The sequence below is a fragment of the Candoia aspera genome, chromosome 5 (assembly GCF_035149785.1).
Source record: "Candoia aspera isolate rCanAsp1 chromosome 5, rCanAsp1.hap2, whole genome shotgun sequence".
In the NCBI taxonomy this organism is placed as follows: domain Eukaryota; kingdom Metazoa; phylum Chordata; class Lepidosauria; order Squamata; family Boidae; genus Candoia; species Candoia aspera.
This window is the reverse complement of record NC_086157.1, coordinates 59,694-75,781: the sequence shown is the minus strand read 5'-3', so window position 1 is coordinate 75,781 and position 16,088 is coordinate 59,694. Positions and strand designations below refer to the sequence as shown.

Sequence of the window (16,088 nt, the reverse complement as noted above, 5' to 3'; positions counted from 1 at the left end):
CCCGAGCTTCAGTTCTTTCAAGGCAAGGGAAGAACTTCAACTCCCCGCATCCACATATTTTCCCCCCATGATGCAGAAAGAAGTCCCAGAGCCGTGGCAGGGCATCGAGAAGCCCCAGAGTCATGTGGCATGAAGTCCCAGAGCCCTGGCACTTAGGAACTCACCTCCTCCCACACCCCATCGGCAGCTTACCCAAGTGAGAAGTGCCCCACATTGCTTGCCTGGGCCCATCTTGCCCATGGCTTTGCTGCCCCCTGGCCTGGCATCACCAGCATGCAATTAGGGCGGGGAAAGAGAAAGAAATATGCCCAGTGCAGCAAGATGCCCCAGTGCTGTAGCAAAGGATCACACACTCCCCTGCCCACATCTCTTGCCTGCCAGCCTGCAAGATGCTTCCAGGATGCCTCCCTGTGCGTGGCCAGGATGGTAGGCCCAGCGGAGAGGAGGCAGGCGAAAATGACATCGAAGGCAGCTGAGGGGCAGCAGTAAATGTAGGTGGGCCTGAATTTTTATCATGTGACCATGGGGGGCCCCATGCTGCGACGGCCATAAGTTTGAGGACCGGTCCCAAGTCCATTTTTTCAGTGCCATAACTTTAAATGGTCACTGAACGAATGGAAGTTAAGTGAGGACTACCTATAGTCTTTTACCTATGTAAAAACTCTTAATTATATATACAGTATAGATAAAAAAACAAATATACCTGTACAACAAATAAGTGTCCATATAGGCATTGATACATGCTGGTCAGGACCTCATTTAAAGAAAAACCTGGTCAGATCAAACACTTACATTATTAATTGAATTCCTATTGATTAAAATTAGTTGCCTGTAACAATAAAGCACTCAATTTGTAAAGCTGGTTGATCTCCTATCTGCAGTACGTAGCAGCATCTGGCTAATTTCCAAAAACCTAAGAAAGGTCAGACCAGATGCCGGGGGCAGTTGAAGGCCAAAGGAGAAGGCTGTGACAAGCTCTGATATATTGCTGCCCAGAACTGCTCATGAAATTAAGCAGGAGCTGAGCTCGATTCAAGGCAGCCCCCTCCCCTTACACTGATGCACACCCCCAAAGGAAGATCTCCTGGGCAGACACATGTGCTCCCATGCAAAAGGTAAACTGGACGTTAGGCCCAGTGACCATAAACCAAAGCCTGCTTCCCTTGGACTGTCACACTGAGACATCGCCACTGAAGATTTAAGTCTGCAGAGGCCGCATCTCTGCTGGGGGTTTAGCTCAGCCACCTCCACAGAGGTGGGGTGGAAGTCTTGCATTCACGGAGCTTTTTTCCCCTTCTATTTGCAAGAGGGAAACTGACAGCAGAGGCCTTGGTTCTGAGCTGCAATGTAGCCATGCTCTTTACCCAGTAGCATGTGCCACTGATTTCAGGGCTCACAGGCCCTTCACCGAGTGAGGACTCTGCTTGTCCAGGGTCTTCATTCCCAAGGGGACCCACCTTGGCCAGAGAAGCTATCTTTTGCAAGCATTCCACCTCTAAAAGTGTGGGGTGGGGGGTACAAGAGGAAGGCTGATCAATGGATTGTCCAAGGCAAAAACAACGGCCCCTTCCTCTCCCTACCTCCGTTATTCTGCACATACTCTTGCCCAGCAGCTCACTTTACTATTAAAACCTCACAACTTGTAGGTCATGGATATGGGGAGGGTAGGAAGGAAAGACAGGCTTCAAGTTCAACAAAGGAGACCTTGGGAGTTGTATATGCTCAATTTAAACCAAGTCCACCATTTCATGTCAGTTCAGGTCCACAAATACTGTGGGTTGGATTAATGAACAGAGAAAGAGGAAGGATAAAGCGATTCTGCAATTCATTTAACAGTGAAGGTATCATCAGCCTAGGTACTGACTCAGGTTTTTACAGAAAAGTATGGATTTGTTACTTCTGTGCATAATACATACATCATCCACCAGTACTTCTAGTTCATACTCGTGGATCCCGCCTCCTCCATAAACCGAGAACCCGACCACAATGACTCCTGGCTTGTCCACGGAGAAACAGATGGCGTCAGGGGACCCGTTCCCAGTGTTCCAGCTCCTTCCCTGGCTTGTCTTTGTAAATCGGTTTGGGCTTGACTTGACAGAATGCAGTGAGCCGAGTCCGTCCGTCTGGAGAGAAGGAAGCAACACTAAGAGGAGATTTGACTGCAGATGATTTTGGACAGGGCTGTGCTTCTGATACAGCAATGAAGGAAGTTGGGCAGTCATGCATTTTTCCAGTCTGTTGATCCATGAACTATCTGACTAACCTCCTCTGCAAAAATATCACTAAGAAACTAATAATCCCTCAATTCCAAATGCCCTGGAACATCACTGGCAAAATGCAGCCAAAGCTTAGGTGCTCTGTTTTCAGAATAAAACAAATAAATAAAAAGTAAAATCATCATAGGAAAATGGTGTCTGCATTTAATATGGAAACACGTGGTTTCCCTGCAGTCACCTTAGCAGACCATGACAGAAATGATACGCTAGAATTATGATTACAAGTGCATTTGTAACTTTTGTCTCAATAAATTTCATGAAAAATAGAGGGGCAGGTAATAGATTTTTTTCCCTTTTTAATCTAATATAGAAGAAAAACATGTTAATTAGTGAACCTTATTACCTCAGACCCTAGAGCAGAAGCTGTGAGCTCACTCACAATGCTTGCAAGCAATCCACAAGTATTAGAAACCAGATGGGCGGAGAACAGCTCGTTTTCACGCCTAAGGCTATTTCTGACGGGTAACACTACAATCACCAGCATCTTCTCAAGGACCTCACGGAAACTTGTCATCCCAGAGATATTTTCTTCACTCTAGAGAACGAACAGATAAAACCAAAGTTGTCCACATAAAATGATCGATAATGTAACACAATTCTCGACTGATGTGTATTTGCACTGATTAGAATTCAGAAGTCAAACTCTAAACCATGAGATTCTAGGACACACATAAATTCTGACTCAAGTAGTAGAATCCAACAGCTCCTTAATTTGCAGGGAGGTATGAGCTTGCTCCCTGGGTGTATTGAGGGGGGCAGGCTTGTCAAAAGGTCACGATGCCATCCACAGCAATGGAACTGAGGTCCTGCCTCACTTTAGGTGCATCACACCCATGATGAATCTAACAAAAGGGCAGGATTTCAATTACATGGTCATGGCTACCATCTTGACTTTTTTGACACCCTGCTCATACCCACAAAAATAAAGTGGTAATGATCACAGCAGGTTATGGATGTTAAGTGAGAGGGGATGGCCATCTCTTGAGGGCATGGTAGACCTTGAGGTCACACAGGTTTAAATCCTGGGGCTGACATGGAGTAGCTGACCTTTATCTTTGTAAGAGCTCCTCTTGAAACTTATCTCTTAGAGCTCATCCTTGGATCTTCTGCTGTTAACATCCCAAGAGTGCATCTGTTTACCAGAGAGAGATTTTTTGCATGGCCTGGGACAAAGCTGGGATAACAGCAAGACGCTAAGCAGGAGCAGCAATGAGATGGAGCAATGTGTGAAACAAAGGATCTCTCTCTATACTCGAGGTCACAAAATGTGATGGGCTGTAGTCTGATCTCAAGGGCTGCTCTGATTTGAGGGCAGGCTGGTCCCTAATTAAATCAAGTGCTCACAATGAGCTCACCGAAGCCCATCATGCATAGAGCTAACTCAAGCCTGTGGCTTCAGGGCATCTGTTCTGGTTTCCCCAGCTTGGCTTGGTGGTCAGAGCTCCTGTAGAATCCAGCACTGCCCCAACTGCTATGTTAGTAGGTGAGCAGGCCTGAAAGTTAGCGGTCAGTGACGACAAGGGCCTAGCTGTTCCCGAGAGAAGGCACTAGCCAAAGCTAGGCCTCTCCCCCCAGTTCTTCCCCCTTAGTAAAACACCCAACACAACTTTAACTAATGTTACTGATAACTGTGAGGATCTACTGTGACTTGTGCTGACCCTGCAGGAGCATTTCGACAGCAGAGGCTTACCTGGCTCAGTTTTTCCATGTGTGCCACCAGAAGAGGGAAACGGTGGGCCAGTGCAGAGTCATTCTCGGTGCTGGCTTGCTTTAGTCCTGAACACAGCAAGGATTCTCCATCGTAAGCAATGGGGAAGATAGAGGTGAGCTTCACAGATGTATGGCACAGAGCTGACATCACAGCTGCCAGGAGCCTGCTGCTTGAAGTCTTGAAATTGGCTTCCTGGATGTCCTGAAAAAAGGGCAGGTTGGAGCAAAACGAAGGGCTTCCGGCTGAAAACAGGATGAGGTCCTGCTCCGTTGTACCATGCACCCAGGGTGCTGTGCCAATGCTGGTCTGGGAAGGCTTGGTGGCAGAATGGAGAACGCAACATCTTCAAGGAGGGGATGGTAAGAAGAGGGAACAGACAAGAGGGAGCAGAGGCAAACCGAAGGGGCTGGGGGAAAGAATGAATAGGAAACAGTGGGAAGAAAGAAGCGCAATTGGAGGAGAGGAGGATCCTTCATTCTTTCTCCTCTCTACCCCGCCTGGCTCATTAAGACTTACTGAACCCAGTCCCTCGAAACAGAAACGCAGCCCTTTGAAGGATGAAGGAGCAACTGGCAACTGGGGTTCAGAACGATGTCATGTTCTTTTTAAGGCAATGCCCTGTTCTGCACAGAGAGGACATGGGCTACAGAAGCCTGCATATCTTTGGCCAACCTGATGGAAGAATGTTGTTCAGTGGTATTGGAAAAAGGTAGACCTTTTTAAAGCACCACCTCGGAAGCTGAAGAACAAGAAGGTTTTTAGTACCTGATCCAAGCAGTTGAGTAAATCACAGAGGCAAGCCCACTGCAAGGCTGGGGTGGGATAGAAAGAGTGAAAGCAGGCCGTGAAGGTGTTGTGGCATTCCTGAAGGGCTGCTTCCAGAAGGCTCAGGGGCTGAGTGAGGTAGCCTTGAGGGTCGTTGTCCAGCTTTATCATGCAGTGATCAACTCCTTCTGACAAAATTTTCCTCAGCAGGGTTCTCGTCTTTCCAATGCAGTCTGCGAGCCTGCTACTTTCTTCAACAACAGCTTTAGCAGTGGCTGCAAAGAGTGGTAACAAAACAGATACCAGGAATGCCAAGACGTTTAGTGATGATTCCCAGAAAAAAAGGCACGATTTTGTCTCGTTAAGGATGTACCTGAAGGCCCACTAACTAAACTAAAGTAACAAGGAGGCTTTGGGGCCACACCGCCTTCCTTTGAGTATACTGAAGAGACAATTACCTTCCGTTAATCCAAGCTTTCTACTCCATCCAAAAAAGGAAGCCACACATAATCAGACTATGCATTAAGTCAACTTTGAAGCTGGGGTCAATATCCCAGCTTATTCCAAACAAGGACAAAATAGGAAGCTATATTTATTTCACAGATGATTTCCTGATTTCTTCGCCCTTGCTACAAATGGAGGGGAGAAGAGGCTGCATGCACAGCGAGAAGCCTTGTTTGCCTCTTGGCTCGCTAAAGCAAAATAGAATTGTTCTGCCATGAAATCAGTTTTACTGAAAAGAGGGCCCTATTTCATTAGAGAGGACATGCACTTGAAATGGTAAAGCAAAGCATCTCACCTGAAACAGGGTAAATTTCACAGGTGTAGACACGCAATAACCTCAAGCAGCATGTGCCGACGAATCGCAGCCTTTCTAAGTCCAGAAGAGTGGCCGTGTACTGGAACCCCTTCAGTCCTCGAAGTTCCTCTACTCCTAAAACCAAGGTTGTCCAGCTCCAGTGAAGAATGCTCAGCAGCGACTCAAAGCACTCCTGTCCCAAAGGAATCATAAAGAAAGTAAGCCCGGCTCAACAAGGAGTAGTCGTTAATCCGAGGCTCCTAAACTGGGCAGGAGGAGATCCTGAGGGCGGATGTAACGTTCCAGGGAAACATGGGGCTCTGCAGCAAAACCTTAAAAGGGTCTCAAACACCTCTGCCGCCCACTTGCAATTTCTTTAACCTCTTTCCCCCTTCTCTTACTGCAAAGACCTCTTTAGGGGTGGAGGATAGGACAGGAGAACTGCACAATGCTTTGGAAATGCTAGAACATGCCTGTCCGGAAGTCTCTTCCTCCCCCCTAAATATTTTTACTCTGGACTTACAGAGTAATACAACAAATTCAAGAGTGCTTTTAACCCAGCTATGAAAGAACAGGAGAACCACAGATGGTACCTCCTCTTCCTCCTCGGGACACAGGAACATTCCTTGCTGAACTGATAAAACTGTATAAAATTGGAATGAGCACAGAATTTAGCTTTCCAGAATTTTAGCTCTCCTTGTTCTAAAAAAGTTCTTGCCTAATCCTGAGGGTTCCAGGGCTGCACTGGAAAGAGGGAGTGATGCCCAGTGGTCTCAGCAGCTCAGTGCGGTGGAAGGCGAGAAAGAGGCAGTTGCTCACTATTTTCATCATGAGTCAATGCTGCAGCACCACCTCACTGTGTCCTAAGCCAGCCTCTAGAAAACTCCTGTTTCTAGTTATTATGAGTAAATGCAAATACAACATTAAGGATAATAAGCTCCATGTTCACCTATTGTTTCTTCAGCTACTGCAAGGATAAAATGCCATCCACATAAATAAGTTTACTTAAGAATCAATACACATTTCTGGTTTTAAAAAACATCAAGCGTTCAATGTGCATATCCCCCCCTTTTTTTTTACTTTGTACACTGGAAGATTTAAAATATGCAGCAAGCTATTCTTTACTGCAGTAAGCCAACTCTCTTCATCTAATTAAAACACGGACAGACCTACACTCACCACGGAAACGGTTCTTGCAAAAGACCGCTTTAAAATGTGCACTGGCTCGCTGGTTTGCTGTTTGCCTTTAGATGTGCTCCCGTCACTTGTGGGCAGCCTGGAAGGCAAAGCAGAAGCAGAAGCAGAAGCAGAAGCAAGAAATTACTTTTACGCATCCTGCAGGCAGGTTTGAATGAAGCAACCGCCACGCTTCACGTCGCTTCCCACAGGATGTTGTTTCTGCTCCACAAGCTGCATTTATCAGCAGCATGAAGCATGCAGGGTGCCCAGATGTTCCTTCCTAGGAAAAAGCGCTCACAAGCCAGGAAAGGAAAATGCACCTGTTCAAGCACCCTGATTGCCCGAAAGAAGGATGGGGGAAGGAGGAGGAGGAGGAAGAGGAGGAGGACTAAGTTAGGGTCGACTCCCAGTGAGCACAAAAGTAGAACTTCCCTGGAACTTTAAAGGGAACTAAGTATTAATAAATACAAAACAAAATTGGCTAAATAATTACAATATGTTCATTATGCAGAACAATTTATAGAGCTATAATACTCCAATTAAAATAAGAAACGGGTATTGTGAAAATGTACAACTAATTTTGTTGAATGGCACATTAAACCTCAGGTTTGTATACCTGTTTAAAGAGGGAAAAAATATAGCATTACCTGTATAACAGCTGAGGGATCTGACCCGCATTAACGTCTGTGCCGTTATTTGATTTCTTTGAACTTTTAAACTGGAAGACCATCCTGCAAGAGGAAAAAAAGACATAAAGGCCGGCGATGCTCCTCTGTTTCAGAGGTGCCAAGGGAAGGAAGAGGCACTTACCCGTCATCTGTGGTAATAGAGGCTTGTCCATGGGAGCCACAGTCGCTGCTCGGGCCAGAAACCCGTGCCCAGGCCACGTACCACCAACTGGCTTGCAGAAGAACAGGCTCATCAAACATCATGGCATACTTTTCCCTGGGGAAAGACCAAGGAAAATCCGCATCTGATAGCAAAGCGCTATGAGGCATTGATTCCATTCACCTCTGCTTGACCGCTGCTCTGTGCTACAGGTTGGTTGGTTGGCTGGACTGTCCAGAACAATTCTGGGCAGCTTATATTACCAAAAAACAAGAGCGGATAAAAAGGAACCATGTCTGTCTGGACAAGACAAACTCCATATATTACACAAAAGACACCTGACAAGGGGCCTGAGAGAATATACAGGTTTTTAAGGACTTCTGGTTTGGCCTGTAGGTATATTTTTAGGTGGTTTACAGAACATGACAAAGCAGGGAACATGACAAAGCAGGGAACAGAAATCTGCTCAGTTTTATTCTAGAAACAAACTTAGCAATCAACTATTTTCATAGCTTGTCTCCAAACTTTGTTTACAGAGGAAGTCTTTTTAGATGGGAGCTCCACCAGGAGCAGAAGAGAGGGAAGGCAGTTTTGTGAATTCCGTCCAAAAACCTTCTCCAGAGAGCTGGGAGACCCTGTGGAACTGTAGAGGGCAGAGGGAATGGCCTTGAAGGACCCGAGGAACAGCCGCTACAAAGGCAATGGTCAGATAAGAGGGGCTCGAGCCTGGGCCAAGAAAATAACTTGAGAAAACACCTCAGACAAGCCCCTTCCTTGTTCACACAAAGATAAACCAAGAGGTGGGGAAACACATTCAGACTTGCAAGATCCTGTACTATAGCCATTCAAAAAAGGAGCCCTGACCTATATGGCACTGGTTTATTAGTCTGATCTACCTTGTTGAGCTGACAGGAACAGACAGGAAGGGACATCAACAAATGCTGCCTTCTGTTTGTGGAGGTTTCATTTTAGGAGCTTCCGGTGGAAGAAACAGCAGACTGAAGATGGCTCTGCGAAAAGCAGAGCTGACAATTGTGGTGAAGAATGAAGAGCTGTTGAGTAGGCTGGCTCTTCAAGACCTCTCCAGACAAGGAAGGGATGGGAGATCTCCCCCATGCACTCCAGACAGTTGCTTCTTGTGAGGAGAATGCAAGACAGCAGTCCCTGGGGGGTTCTGAGCACTGGGAGGCAACAGGAATACCCATCTCGCTCTCAACTAGGGTCGGCGCCTTTTAAAGGACACTAAGTTCACAAACTTCTTTTCTAATCACATTTGGAAATTGCTTGTTAACTACTTTTGAGCTATTAGAGACCTTCAGATTGGCAAGTCTGAAAATACCAGGTGAGTTTTCCCTCAATCCTTAATGAAAGAAAATTTTAATCCTAAATTTAATAATTAAAAAAAAAATTGAAATAAACAGCAAAAATGTAAGTAAGACTTTGATCCTAGAAAGTTATAAATGGATTAAGAGTCCAGATAAATTTGGGATAAGATTTTGGAATTAATTATAAAGAATTATTCCCATGGGAAACAGATTTATTTGGACTTTTGCAAGACAAAATAAAGATAAGCAGTTTTAAAAATTGGACACTATAGGAACTAAAGATTTTAGTTAAAGGAGAAAAATATACAAGCCTGATTAACAGCTAATTAACTGGGACGTACAAAATGGGGCAAAACATTTTAACATTGAAAATTCTGAAGGACACTTTTGAAAAATGGAATCAGAAGTTAGTATCAACGATTTCAGTAGCAATGTTTGCTTCTATAGATAGACTGTGTCCAAAAGATGTTATGGAAGAAATGGCTGATGAGGAACAAGTTCTTTTTGACAAGATAGAGACGGCATCAAAAATGAATCCACAAATGACAGGTTAAGAGAATGATATAGAAAAGGATGTCTCACTGGACATACAAAAGAAACTGGTTGATATTTTAAAAATCAAAATACAAATAATACCAAGAGAGCGACCTGGATAATTTTTTTTATGTTGGATTTACAAAATAGGCTTGTTAAAGGTTTGAAGCATGTTGTGAGAAGGGACAAAGAAGAAATGAAATAAATTCTGCGACATTATTTGAATGGATTAAAGGTTAAGACTGTTAGAAGTAAAAGGAAAGAATATAAAGTTAGTTTATTTGATCAAAGTTAAAGTAAGATACATTGTTATTTCTGGTAACCCTTAATGGACTTTCTGCTGACACTAGGACTGAAAAGTTGATGCTTTATGGGTTTGTTTATAGATAAGATACAAATAATATAGATAAAAGGATTTTACTATTGTAATTAAAATTCTTAATAAAAATTATATATATAAAAAGGGAAGGTTTCAATTTAGTATCCAATCCTTACTTGGTTCAGAGTTGTAAAGCATGTCAGTTTTATAATTTTCTTGAGAAGGTTTTTTATTTAAGGAACAGAAACATCACTGACTCTGTCTTCCAGCCCAATATTTTAAGTTTCTCAAATATAAGGAGAGATTACTAGACTTATCATACTAAAATTAATTTTAATTATATGTTCATAAAACAGTGATGATAAGTATATAAAAGTAGTCACTCCAGAGCAATGCAATGTTTCAGAATATTTGTTAATGGAGACATATGGTCGGGCTAGTTCTCCTTGCTTCTTGTCCTCCTTATTCTAAACTGGATGCATTCTAGATGGCCTTCCTAACTGAGAATAAAAACCTGGGTTAAGAGAAGTGATTAATTTTCGAAAATTCTACTCACCTTGCAGCACAATCATATGCCAGGACATCCGTTTCAGCAAGAAGGTCCCCATCAGTCTCATGGTCACCTCCATCTGGCCCCAGTTCAAACAGCTAAAAAGAAAAGCCTTCAAGAGTTTTACCTTCTGGCTGGACTGGGATGTTGTTCTCTTTTGTCCCTGCCCCAGCCTCTCTCTTGGGCCAGCCCAGTTGTGCAGAGTTCAGCAGGTGCCAAGGAAGCAGCTTTAGAACAAGCACTGGATCAGAACCTTTCCTAGGGAAACTGAGCAATGGAGGTGGGCTGGCATTTAAAGCAACTGGCTACCACTTTAGCAGCCCAGGAACCCGAGGCAGCCTCAGGCAGGCAACAGCTGGGAGTTAAGTGAAAGGGTCCCTTTCAATCTTCTGAACTTGAAACACACTCGTGTCTTCTGAGAGTACGTTCCAACTTTGGAACAAAATTTAGCCATTCTGAAATTTTGAATCAAACAGCCTGTTTGGCATGTTCTGAGAGCAACATGCCCAACTCTGTGTTCCTAGAGTTTTAATCTGAGTTCAGGATGAATATTCTTGTGCAACTGTTCTTTACGGCAGCGGTTAGGGTTAGGGTTGGCACCAGGGACTGGTTTTGTAGAAGACAATTTTTCCACGGACCGGGGATGTGGGGGGGATGGTTTTCCTTGGATTCACAAGGCACATGTCAGGCACTAGGACTGGCATGGAAACCAGCAGGTTCAGGCAAGGAGCTCCAGCCTGGTAACCCTTGGAGGCTTCTGAAAGCTTTGCTTGCTCGCCCCCCACCCCTGCTCACCTCCTGCTGTGCGGCCCGGTTCCTAACAGGCTGTGGCCCGGTCCTGGTCTGCGGCCCGGGGGTTGGGGACCCCTGCTTTACAGAACCAACCCAGGTCCAGACATCCATTTTAGCACATAACAGAATGGGGAGGATATGTAGCCTGAATAATGCAGAATCCATAGTTTCCAATGAACAACGTGCCCCCAAATTTAGGTATGTGCCACTACATGATGACACTAGGCCTGTTTTACAAGTACAGTAAGAACCATCCTTATGGTAACTTATGGCAAGGAATACATTTGAGGGAAGAGAGGGCCTGAGAAAAATCAAATGTATACCTGCATGTTCTTTATTATTTTCACATTCATATATCTTTCCACAAAAGCAAGCTGATATTTCAAGCGCTGCCTCTCTAGCTTGATCAAAGTCACACTATGGTCCAAATTCAGATTTTAATAAAGCTCCTTTCCTTACCTTTATTTTAGCTGTGTACTCTCCTCTGCCCCCAAAGAGGCCAAGGCCACCAAGCAAGAGGTCAGTGTCCACACAAAAGCGAATGGCTTCCACAGAGTGGGCTGAGTAACCCCACCCTCCTCCATGGCCTAAAAAAAGGAAAGCAGGTTGTCACACAACCGCCTACAGGGGCTACAGGGTGAGGGGAAAGGATCAGCGGCTAAGAAGGTGAGGGTTACTTTCAAATCTGTTGACAATACTATAGTCTTCCTTGGAATAGACTTTCATCACAGCGTGACTCTCCTCTTCTGTATTCATCACACCCATTTTTAAGTCCTGCATGGCAGCCAATGTGTCAAGACAACCTTTAAAAATAAAGGAAAAGGATGAATACAGTTTGGAAAATTCACTGGTAACCAAATAATTTCCAAAGATGATCATATCCATTGAAACGGACCACTGTTAACAGGTTACAAATGACAATCATTTAAATGTGAGTTGGAGGGCACACTGGCATATCAGGGAGAAAACCTGGCTTTCTATCTAAAGAACACCAAAGGAATATAAAACACTTTGCAAAGTATTTGTACTGTATAACTGTACAGCTATAACTGTAGGATTAGAATTTCTCCAGATCAACATGCTGGCTGACTTAATTTATCTTTAAAAAGAAACACTGCTTAATATCTATCTGACAGCACAGTCCCTGAATGTTCCAAGCCTTCAACTATAAAAGCATGAAGAAAAATAGTATCAGCCATAGGTAGACCTCGCTTACCAACTGCCTCCTGCAGCGACCGTTCAAAGTTACAACAGTGCTGAAAAAATTACTTTGAGGCCAAGGTGCGCATTTACAACCTTCGCAGCATCTCTCAGTCACATGTTCGCCATTACAGTCAGTATGTGTTGTTCTGTGCCTGACCCTTTTCCCTCTCCTCCCCCAGAGAGGAGAGATTGGAGGAAGGGATTACAAGAGAGTAAGCAGGCACACCATGGGGAATACACACAGAAAGGAATGTGCTAGAGCACTGCGCAAACAGCGGTGCTAGCATATTCCTTTTGATGTGTATTTCCCATGGTGTGCCTGCTTACTCTCTTGTAATCCCTTCCTCTTCAATGAATGTAAATACAAACATCAATTGTCTTCTTACTAATTATTCCAGCATTGGGGTGAGCATTCCTAAGGGTGGGGGAATGGGAGGGAAGGACAGCTGAAGTAAAATCAGAAGCACTGTTGCAGTCACTTGATTTTCCACTTAGCAATCATATCATTCAGTGACTGAGTTGCCAGACCCAATTGTGGTCGCTAAATGAGGAATACCTGTATTATTCTTGAAGTTAATGAAGTCATTCTTGCAATAATGCATGCTATTTTGCTAGCTACTTGAGGTGGACCATTCATACCGAGCATGTGCAAAGCGGCGTGTGATCTTGTGGTAAGCGCTTTGGACCCTGTTGGAAGAGCCAGTTCTGGACTGAGGATGCTGCAGCGTGATTGTGTGTCCGGAGCAGAGGGAAGTCTGGAATCAGCCACAACTGAGTTGTAACTCCACAATTCTCTTGTATTTGGTCGAAACCTGATCAAAATAATAAGTTTCAACCGTGCAAGACATTTCAAGCTGTTATCAACCCAAGCCATGGTTTTCAGGCTGGAGGTTGCAAACTTCATGCCCCTTATCTTGTAGTGACTGCAATGGACAGGCAGATGGATCTTATTCTAGAAAATTATGGGAGACAGTTATGGGAGGATGAAGCATGAAGACAAGCATTCCATCTCTCTAACAGTACACATTCTACTGACGCAGAGGCTACTTAAGATGTATAACATCGGGCAGGGCCAGCTGTAGGCTAAGGCTGAGTAGGCACTGGCTTAGGGTGCCAAAGCTGAGGGGGCACCAATGTCACTCCTTCTTCCAAAAACATTTTAAAAATGCAAATCTTTGCATTGGCAGGAAGTGGCACCATCAGTCAATGTGGCCTAGGGATGCCACATATCCTTGAGCTGGCACTGGCCCCAGGGGTCACCCATCATAACACTAAGGCTGCCATTTGAAGTATGTGTATCAGAGAATAAACCCTACTAAACTCAAGCTCTTGCATGAAAGGCAGGATATAAACCTAACAGTTTGCTCTAGTGGTTAAGGTGCTGGGCCAGAAACCAGGAGACTGAGAGTTCTAGTCCAGCCTTAGGCATAAAAGCCGGCTGGGTAACCCTGGGCCAGTAACTCTCTCTCAGCCCAACCCACCTCACAGGGTTGTTGTGGGGAAAATAGGAGGAAGGAGGAGTATTAGGCATGTTCACCGCCTTGAGTTATTTATAAAAATAATAAAGGTGGGAGAAAAAACAGATAAACGAATAATAAATAACGAAGAAATAGATATGATTTACTGTTAAGTAAACAAGAGAGAGTTAGGCTACAGAGTAATCTGCAGCAGGCAGGACCCTGCCCTCATTTGTCTTATTCTAGAAAATTATGTCTGGCTTTAGGGAGGGAATATTGCTACGTTCTGGAGCAGAACTCTAGGAAATGAACAGGACAAGACAAACAGAATAGTTAAAATTCTGGATTCCCACACGGTTTTATTACAGATGCCACCTCTTCTGACCTAGACTACCTTCTCTTAACTTTTCACATCAACTCAGAGAGCAAACGTTCTACCCACAATTGCAGTTCTGGCTTCATCTCCCCCATAGCAAAGATTTCCCCCCATTTTTCCCTATCTTTTCTCATTCTCGGTGCCTCTCCGTGCCTTCTCCTTCATCATGTATCCTTCCTTGTTACATGTTACAAGCTCATCTGTATTCTTTTTTAAGTAAGTAACATTTCAAGGGACACCTGCTACGAGCAAATATGCTTTCACTCTCTCGCTAACCATGCTAGTTAAGGACAGCTGTTCTAAAGAAAGGCAGGATCCAACATTCCAAAGCCGGATGTGTCGGGCTCTTTCCACGTTCACTAAACTGGCTTTTGAAAAGTTATTCTCCCATTCTGTAATACTTTATTTCATTTATACTACTACCACTACCAACACTTACCGCCAAAGAACATCATAAACAGGATCTAGACACACGCCAAACCCCTGAAGGTCCTCCTGTTCAGAATCATTAAATGTTTTACAACTCCCATCAACTTTATTTATCAAAAGACACTTAAATGGAGGGGGCTCCGATATGGATGCAGGTATCAAGCCTAGGAAAACATAAACAAAGGTCAAATATTTGGCCATTATTCAGTCTCTTAAATGACAAGATCATATGACGAATCATATACACTGCATTTACCTGAGCTGAATTTAAGAAGATTCCCCCCACCATCCCAAACATGATTAGAAGGAAAAAGGTTACACATGCACACACTCGTCCCTGTATGCTCCTCTTGGCCACTCAGCCTGCCCAGGTGCATGGAAATCAAAGGAGATTTCCTCCCCCGTAACAGTGCCTATGTCTCACTTTCAACCTGGATGCACACGCTGGCAGAGGCTGCACTCCAACACAGGGCAAGGCCAAACCCCCAAAGTTAAGTATTAATCTAATTAATTAGCGATTAGTTTTTGTGTGTATGTGTGTGTGTGCATGCCTTCAAGTCAACTGTCTGGACAATTTCCTGCAATTTTCTTGGCAGTATTTTTCAGGAATGGCTTGCCTGTTCCTTCTTCCCAGGGCTGAGGCAGAGGGACCGCCCCAAGGTCACTCAGCTGGCTTGGTGCCTAAGGCAGGACTAGAACTTGGGGTCCCAACTTCCAGCCTGGTGCCTTAGCCACATCAGCCAGCTGTCCTGATCAAAACCAGCGCCTGCAAGAAGTACGCCATCCCTACCATAACAAGCTAAAGGCTGTTCTCTCTCCTCCTTCCTCTCCACAAAAAATACAGGGCCAACCTCTGTGATGGGGGGTCTTTACCTCCCGAAACCCTCGCTTTCTGGAAAAATCCATCTGCGGGACAAGCCATGGCTGGAGACTCTCCCCCACAGACAATGCAGCAAGGGCAACCATGGCAGCCTGATCGACTGGGCCGCACAGCCCCCGGAGGGCCAGAGGAGATTCCTGGCTTTCGTTGCCCCCGCCACTTCATTTGCATACATACACCCCAGCTGTCAGGATGTAGTATCCTGCCAGTATATATGATGAGTTTTGTAGTAATTGCTTTCAGCATGCTTGTAGTGGCAGCTAGGAATGTTGATTAGAACTGTTTAGCTGGCTTGCATAGCTCCAAGGTCAGCCCTTGTTAGTGGGGAACTGCAGCTGGGAACTGGATGAGTTTTGAGAAAGAGGCTTGCATTTAGGGAGGGGCTGGTACGAAGGGGGATTTGAAAAAGCAATTGCGCAGGCTTTTTCCTCAATCTGTTCGTTGCCTTGAACCACTGAATCACTGTATTAATAAAGAACTTTTCCACATTCCTTGATGGCTTGTGACTGAGAGACTCTGAATTAATAACTGAAGACCAGGTTCGTTACACCACCTCTCGGCTGCGGCTGCTGCTGCTTTATGCATTCTCACTGAACACGAGGCAACCCTGATCCTCCCACCCACCCCACCCTGCCCCCCAATTGACAAGTAATTATTTTCAGCAA

The 16,088-nt window shown here is 44.6% G+C and overlaps 1 protein-coding gene across 9 annotated transcripts in view; it reads right to left on the bottom strand.

Moving 5' to 3' along the window:
* MYCBP2 (MYC binding protein 2) overlaps positions 1–16,088 on the bottom strand; it is a 132,435-nt gene that overhangs the window by 81,061 nt on the left and 35,286 nt on the right. For all 9 annotated transcript variants that reach the window (XM_063304509.1, XM_063304505.1, XM_063304506.1 and 6 more), the window contains exons 22-34: positions 14,554–14,707; positions 12,921–13,093; positions 11,756–11,881; positions 11,538–11,665; positions 10,293–10,384; positions 7,541–7,675; positions 7,378–7,461; positions 6,731–6,827; positions 5,552–5,744; positions 4,753–5,027; positions 3,967–4,188; positions 2,620–2,811; positions 1,917–2,123 (exon numbers count right to left, since the gene is read on the bottom strand). In XM_063304509.1, the coding sequence (XP_063160579.1) occupies positions 1,917–2,123; positions 2,620–2,811; positions 3,967–4,188; positions 4,753–5,027; positions 5,552–5,744; positions 6,731–6,827; positions 7,378–7,461; positions 7,541–7,675; positions 10,293–10,384; positions 11,538–11,665; positions 11,756–11,881; positions 12,921–13,093; positions 14,554–14,707 (2,078 nt within the window). The remainder of the gene's footprint in view (positions 1–1,916; positions 2,124–2,619; positions 2,812–3,966; positions 4,189–4,752; positions 5,028–5,551; positions 5,745–6,730; positions 6,828–7,377; positions 7,462–7,540; positions 7,676–10,292; positions 10,385–11,537; positions 11,666–11,755; positions 11,882–12,920; positions 13,094–14,553; positions 14,708–16,088) is intronic.